Consider the following 7,382-nt stretch of genomic DNA (forward strand, 5'->3'; position numbering starts at 1 on the left):
GAGAGAGGCACCACTAGTCTTCTTGTCCAGGACCACAACATGTTTCTGGTCCCCTCCTGAATATGTAGAGGATACTCAGGCTCAGCAATAACATGTTGCATTTATTTGAGATATGCAAATATATATATATATATATATATATATATATATATATATATATATATATTAAACCATATTTCCAAGTTGCTTTTCATATGAAGATACGTGAACACACAGCAAGCACCAAGATAGCTGCATGAAAAATGAACATGTTAGTCAATCATCCAGATGATCTGCACATAAAAACCCAATAACCAGATGAGTGACTGAATTTTTTACTTTTCATCCAGATGTTTGGCATTGTGTAGACACTGCCACCGGCATGCCAGTGTCCTTTTCCAGTGAAAATATGCTCTGTTTCTAGTCCTCCACATGCTCTGTGTTTATATATGAACAACATGATCTGTGACCATATGTTTTCTGTGGGTTTCACAAATAGTACTTTACATCTCAAGGTTATTATATAATATATATGTGTATGTCTATATACATAGATGTAGACATAGATATACATTTACATATATATTTTTTGATGACTAGTATTAAGTTTTGAGTCTGGATGAGACTGGTGGGACCCCTTCACGGTCTGCATGGTATGACAGAGAGTATACATACATACATACGTACATACATACATATATACACACACACAGATACAGAGAATGTGTACACATACAAAGATACATATATACTCATAACAAAGGCAAAATGTGTATGTATGTGTACATACATATATATATTTTATATACTTACATACTCTCTCCATAGATACATATACACATATATATTGCGTATGTGTTTAGTAACAATCCTTTCCCCCATATGTGAGCATCATGGTCCATGCTTACATCATGAGCTATGCCTTCCACTATACTATGCCTCACATTGAGAAAGTAGATCAAAAATTCTGTCACATAAACATTGGTTCTTTAAGGACCTTCTTACTCTTTCTGAAGAGCTGAATTCCATTAGAACATGTCATGCTCAGCTATAGTGCATTTCACATTTTCATACAGCACAGTTAAAAAATAGAAAATGAGTTGTATTTGATACCTTTATTTATATGCAAAACAGCGCACCATTCATGAGATATGAAAACCGCGTCAGATAGAAACCAGATTATATCTATTTTCACTACAAAATATCGCATTATATAAAGCAACAGAGACACAAAAAAACCCTGAAAAAGACTAAAATCTTTGGATAGCAGATGTGTTCTTTTTTTTTTCTCCTTGTCTCTAAAACGCACTCCTTGTTTTAAGAGATTCACAGCAGAGAACATGAAACATTTTCAGGTTATAGTTTTTTTTTTGGTTGTCACAGAGGAAAGTAGTTCTGGATTTTTTTTTTTTTAGGAAAATAACTCAATTTCCTAAAAACATCTCACACACATACATCACACACACAAAGAAGCTACTCTCCTTATATAAACTGTTTGCAAAGTACTTTTCTGACATAACTACAGATAAGAATAACAACAAGTAATTCTTTTTAAAAAACTATAATAGTGAAGTGCTAGTGTTGTTGATCTCACACACAAACAAAAAAAAACTTCTGAGAACAAACATCTGAATATATAAAATATGTTTAGAAACAGGGAGGAGCGTTTGTCATTACAAGTGCAATATAATTGGCGCAAAAAGAAGACCACTGGATAACCCCAACAAACACTTAAAAAGTTAGACATAATTATTCCACAGGAAAAAGTGTAAACACTCGACTATAGAAATAAATTGGCACAAAGTATTCAAAGTAAAATTGTCACCACTCTGAAAAATAAATGTCTTGAAAAAAATAGTCTACTCCTTGTAACATAAATAAAAAATAGTTCTGTTTTTTTTTCTAACTGCACCCATGGGTCACATGTTTAAGGTCACAAGTAGATGTTTTTGGATATGTAAAGGGGCACTTAGCCTGAAAAAGCAATTTGACATTAAATTATCCATGTAAATATGGATTTTTTTCTTTCTATACTCATATCTTGCAGCCAAGATCTTGCCAAGTTCCAATCTTCTCACAAGGTGTTTATTTCCTCCTGTTCTCTTTTTAGCTTTGCAAAATAGCCAACTTGTTTTTTGTTTTGTTTTGTTTTTCTTTGCCAGTTTTCTACATTATTTCTTGTCCCTACAAAAAGGAAAGCTTTCCTTCCCACCTTCCTGGGCCTTTAATCTCCACAGTGGAAGAGATTTTCTTTTTTCCTGAATGTCTGAGGATTTTTTTTTTTCAATGAGAAAAATTCCCAATAGCCTAAGACACCCTTTTGCCTTCATCCTTTAAAAAATAAAATAAAAGATGGGGTGGCAGATCAGGGTGAAAAAAATGCAAGCCCTCGCGTTAGCTCAAGCTGACCCATGCAAGGGATAGTAACAGATAATCAGGAGAGAGGGGGCCTGGAAGTGGCTATCTCAGCTGGGGTTCATGAGGTACTCCTGGCCTAAAAAAAAAAAAACCCAAAACCCTTTTGCATCCCCGGAATCGCAATGCTCCCGTTTTCCCTCCCACCCCATCGAAGTCAGAAGGGGTGGCCCCACCTTTCCCTTATCCCTAGGCAGAATATTTTCCAAGCTTCTCCCCTTGTCTAAGTCATTCCTGGGCAGCAGCAGCGGCATTGCGTCCTCCTCCTGCAACCCCAATATCATAGTCCCGGCCACAGCCGCCTCCGTCCGTCCGGGCCTCGGGGACAGACGAGTCGGCTTCCCCCGGACTCTCGTCCCTACACGTCTAACACATGGTTGAGATAAGAGATGTAGCAGATGGCCAGGCGCAGGATCTCGATCTTGGAGAGCTTTTTGTCCGGGGGCAGGGTGGGCAGCAGTTTCCTGAGCTCAGCGAAGGCGAGGTTGAAGGCCTCCACGCGGATGCGCTCCCGGGTGGCGTGGGCCGAGCGGTACTTGGCCGTGGCCCGGCGGCGGCGCCGCTTCTCCTCGCGGCTCAGCTGCTGCGGGTGCGGGTAGAGCGCAGCGCGGCTCCCGCTCTTGCCATCAGCCTCGCTCTCCTCCACCGGCTCCAGGTCCGACACGCTGCCCAGCACCTTAGCGTCCGGTCCGCCCAGCGACTCGGGGTCTGAGGGTGCAGAGCTGGGGTGGTCCGAGTCGGCGGCTTGGTCTGGACTGAGCATCATTTTGGAGGCTGGGGGTGGGGTTAAAACAACAAAAAGGAATCAATCCCTCTTTTTAATGGGGAGGGGGGAGGGCCACGGGGACAAGCTAACACACACATGCACGCATACACTCACACGGACGGGTCAGCGCCCCTTCTCCCCCACCCCCTACACCCCAGCTTCCCCTGCACCCCAGGGGAATGACAGGGGTCGGGGGAGAGACCGTAGTCACTGACCCCAGTCCTGGGAGCAAGGAACGGGTGCCGAACCCAGGGGAGACAGAGGCCGAGGGAGGGGAAAGGGAGAAGGCAGAAGGGAGGGTGCGCTTTGAGGACAAAGCTGATCAGGGGCGGGAGGCAGGAGCCGGCTGGCAGAAGAGTCGACCCACTTCTTCGAAGGCAGCCCTCCCCCTAAGGAACGAGCCATTTGGCCAAGGGGCGAGTCAAGCGCTCTGGACTGGGGAGAGACCATGGTAGCAGCTTCCCACAGGCCGCAGCTTCAGCTTCAGCGGGGAGTACAAGGTCCCAGGCACTGGAGTCAAGCCTAGGAGAGGTCAGAGAAGGGATGGGCGGCGGAACCAGAGGACAAACGGGGGAGTACACACGACTCTGGCCAAGGTTTTTGTTCTATGACCTGTAAACTACCAACTCTCTAAGTCTCAGCCTCTGTCTGCCTCCCTTTCTGTTTGTGCCTGCCTGTCTATTTCTCTTGTCTATCTGTTCCGTCAGTGTCTATCTATCTCTGTCTCTCGCTGTCTCTTTCCTCCATCTCTCTGCACTTTCTCTCCCTCCTCTCCTCTCCTCTCCTCTCCTCTCCTCTCCTCTCCTCTCCTCTCCTCTCCTCTCCTCTCCTCTCCTCTCCTCTCCTCTCCTCTCCTCTCCTCTCCTCTCCTCTCCTCTCCTCTCCTCTCCTCTCCTCTCCTCTCCTCTCCTCTCCTCTCCTCTCCTCTCCTCTCCTCTCCTCTCCTCTCCTCTCCTCTCCTCTCCTCTCCTCTCCTCTCCTCTCCTCTCCTCTCCTCTCCTCTCCTCTCCTCTCCCTCTCCTCTCCTCTCCTCTCCTCTCCTCTCCTCTCCTCTCCTCTCCTCTCCTCTCCTCTCCTCTCCTCTCCTCTCCTCTCTTGTCTCTCTCTCATATTAACAAAAAGAATGATTAGGGACAACAAATCAATCCACCCGGAGGAGTAACTGGGCCCTTACAAGGAAGCAGGAACGCCCAGCCCCCCACATGTGCCTGGCACACACCTCGAGGCCTCGCTTGCCCCGCTCCAGCGCGCAGAGCCCCGGGCCCGGGGGAGGCTCTGTCTAGCGCATCCACTAGGATCCCGGTCTAGCTTCACTCTCTAATGGGAAGGGAGCTCTATAAAGAGGCCAAGTCCCCCCGCGGAGCCTACTGAAGGGGAGGGAACGAGGAAAGAGACCCAGATCGAGACTGGCCAGGCCTAGCTGAGGGAGCTGGGACTCAGGCAAGAGCGCTGGGCTGGGCTGGGGTAGGCTGGGCTAGGCTGGGCTGGGGTGTTGGGGGTGGGAGCGGGCGGGAGAGGGAGGGGCCGCTGCCGTTCTTGGCTCCAGGATTTGGAGAGTAGTAGGCTCTGAGGGGCGGTGGGTGGTGAGGGCGGTGATTCCCCCCACCCCACATTACCACCTTCCCCAGGCTCCGAAATAATAAGTAAATAAATTAATAAATAAACGCGGAGGCGCCTTTCAAAAGAAAATTGACTCGTAGCTCCTTGCAGCCTCACAGAGCACCATCTGTCATGCAGACAGCAATACAAATTCAGGAACTTATAGAGACATGCCTGCCTGTAATAAAACAATGCGCCGGCGGTTCGAGAATAACCTTGGAGAGGAAATGTGGTGGTCTGCAGCCAGGGGATGGCGGTGGCGGTGGCAGAAATGTTAGGAAGAGAGCCGGGGGATGTAGAGAGCCTGGGAGGGAGGGAAGACATCACTCTCATCCTACAGAAAACGCGAGCTCCAAGTCATCACGGCAGGGGGAAAGTTTCAGCTATCCCACAGCCCCAGAGCGCTCGGGGCTGCTCTAAGTGTCCGGAAAGAGGCCCAGGCTAACCCCCCGGGGGCCCGCGCTCTTTCCCAATACAACGAAAACCCTGGGGAAAGACTCCCAAGTTCGGGTCCGCCTTCGGAATCGCAGCTTCCTCACCCTAAAGACACGTTCGAAGACGGACTCCGGAGCCCACTGACAACGCGGAGCCCTCCCCGATCCCCCACCCACCCCCCTTTTTTTTTCCGCTCTTTCGTCTGTTTAAAGAAATGAGCGGCTGAGCGCGGAAATCCACCTGCTAGTGTCTCCATCCCAATGCGAAGAGAGCGCAGAGGACATCATAATTCTCTAAACCCTGAAAGCCAGAGCCTATTGCCCCGGGAGTCCACGTTCATTTCCGAGGCAACCTGGGCGCTCTTTTCGAGAAAACAAAAGCGAGAAAGAGTATTCCTGGTACCGTCCGGACCACTGTCCTCTTGGCACAAATTTGGTCGTGAAATACCTTTTACCCATTCTTTTCTTTTTGGTTCTTCCTTCCTCTGAAGAGAGCCTCGCCTTCAGAGGCATCATTAAAAACCAAAACAAACAAAACCAAAACAAAACAGCTGAGAAACCCGGCTTTGGAAATGAGAGTCCTTGCCAATGAATTTAAGAGCTGTTTGTGTTTAGAACTCATCTCCCATGGACCTAAGCAAGCCCAAAGAAAAAAACCAAAGAAGATAATCCACAGCTGCAGTTTAGGTACAAAGTTGGTAGTTTACCCTGGACAGTGTGTGGATTCGCTTCCATTTTTTAGCCCCTGAAACAGTTTTTGCTGTAGGCATTTCTTTTGCTTTGGAAAGTAACTGAAAGGCATTTTTAAACGTGCTTGTTTGTTTGTTTCCCCCACAGAATAAGCTCGATTAGTTTTAAAGTGGTAAATAAGTGATGGGATGAATAAAACTTACCTTGGAAAACCCCTCAAAGATCCTGTCTCAGATCTTTTAGAGTGAAAATCCCAGGGAAAAGGGAAGAGGTAGGGGGTACGATCCCCAACGCGGAAGAGGGCAAAAAAATGAAAAGCAACAAATTATGGTTGTAGTCAAAAATTAAAACGAAGCTGTCATCTCTCTGCTGGCCACGGTGATGGAAGAGAATTCCTCGCGGTTTGGAACAGGAATGAAGGTTCTCTTGGCGGATATATTAAAAATACATTTTCTCTCTTTGAAAAAAATATATAGAAAATATTCGTTGGCTGGTTTTCGATTTTCATATGATTTGTTGAAAAGTCTTGTGTCTTTTTCCCTTCTCGGCTTCCAGGTCTCTATACAAAAACAAACAAACAAAAACAAAAGGGATGCAGAAATAAACACCATGAAAGCAAAAGGCTCATTTCTAATAGTCAACAGATCAAGAAGAATGATGGTTAAAATAAGATTTCTTTCCTCTTGTACTCCTTGCCTTCCCTTAATAAATCTTAGGAGAACACTGATAAATACAGTCAGAGATGCGATCTCGTCAGAATTGAGGATTTTTTCCCCCTAGATAAGGCTTTGTTCCGCCGGTATCTCTCCTGTTCCCAGGAACACAATACTGTAACTCGGGAATTATGTTTTCTTTCCCTTCGCCCTCGTTTATTTATATGTATAAATAGATATGGATATAGATATTTTTTTCGAAATCCTTCAAGGCTTGGCTATATCACACCTCCCTCCCCCACATCCCTTCCACCCTAGAGTCCCTTTTCTTTACCTTGTAATAAAAATATAGTCAGTAGCTTGAAGATGCTGGGTTGGTGAAAAGTGAAAGTCTCCCGCTAGTCACAGTGACAGTGAAGAGGAGAAAGACTGGAGAGAGGTGGTAGAGCAGAGGGGAGGGGGGGGGAACAGCAGAGATCCGTGTGTGGCTTCTTGGCTCTCCTGGTACCAATTGATTCAGCCTAGAGATGGTGTAAGAGATAAAGGCTTAAGAAGGAGGATGGAATTTTTTCCCTAAATTGATATTTAATGGGAAATCCTATTGGACAGAAACCTGGACATGAGTCACTTAATTGGACTTGACATCTGTCACAGTGTGGGAGTTTTCACAGCCCAAATATTTTCAACAGATCAGATTCCCATTGAATCTGTGCCACAAAATATACCAGTTGAAAGCAGTCCATGACATAAACCTTGGCCTCTAAGCAGAGTCCACCGACATAATAAGAATATTTATCTTTTGCACGATGAGTGAAGCAGCCTTTAGGTGAAAATAAACAACATATT

At 46.1% G+C, this 7,382-nt stretch overlaps 1 protein-coding gene across 5 annotated transcripts; it reads right to left on the reverse strand.

Annotated features, from left to right (window-relative positions):
* Positions 1–1,038: 1,038 nt before the first annotated feature.
* Positions 1,039–7,033, reverse strand: NHLH2 (nescient helix-loop-helix 2). Of its 5 annotated transcripts, XM_044004837.1 has the most exons (3): positions 6,871–7,033; positions 6,087–6,442; positions 1,039–3,168 (listed from the first exon to the last, which is right to left on the reverse strand). In XM_044004837.1, the coding sequence occupies exon 3, from the start codon at positions 3,158–3,160 to the stop codon at positions 2,753–2,755; it is 408 nt and encodes a 135-aa protein (XP_043860772.1). In that variant the 5' UTR covers positions 3,161–3,168; positions 6,087–6,442; positions 6,871–7,033; the 3' UTR covers positions 1,039–2,752. The 5 variants fall into 5 exon arrangements, with proteins under 5 accessions (XP_043860772.1, XP_043860775.1, XP_043860774.1 ...); XM_044004840.1 differs by lacking the exons at positions 6,087–6,442; positions 6,871–7,033 and adding an exon at positions 5,299–5,340; XM_044004839.1 differs by lacking the exons at positions 6,087–6,442; positions 6,871–7,033 and adding an exon at positions 4,380–4,588.
* Positions 7,034–7,382: the final 349 nt, after the last annotated feature.

Source organism: Dromiciops gliroides, chromosome 4 (genome assembly GCF_019393635.1).
Source record: "Dromiciops gliroides isolate mDroGli1 chromosome 4, mDroGli1.pri, whole genome shotgun sequence".
In the NCBI taxonomy this organism is placed as follows: Eukaryota; Metazoa; Chordata; class Mammalia; order Microbiotheria; family Microbiotheriidae; genus Dromiciops; species Dromiciops gliroides.

Coding starts and splice junctions, on each gene's coding strand:
- NHLH2 (XM_044004836.1), bottom strand. CDS start 3,610: ATGGTCTCTCCCCAGTCCAGAGCGCTTGACTCGCCCCTTGGCCAAATG. Junction 3,169..3,375: donor TCCTTGCTCCCAGGACTGGG/GTCAGTGACTAC, acceptor CCCCACCCCCAG/CCTCCAAAATGATGCTCAGT.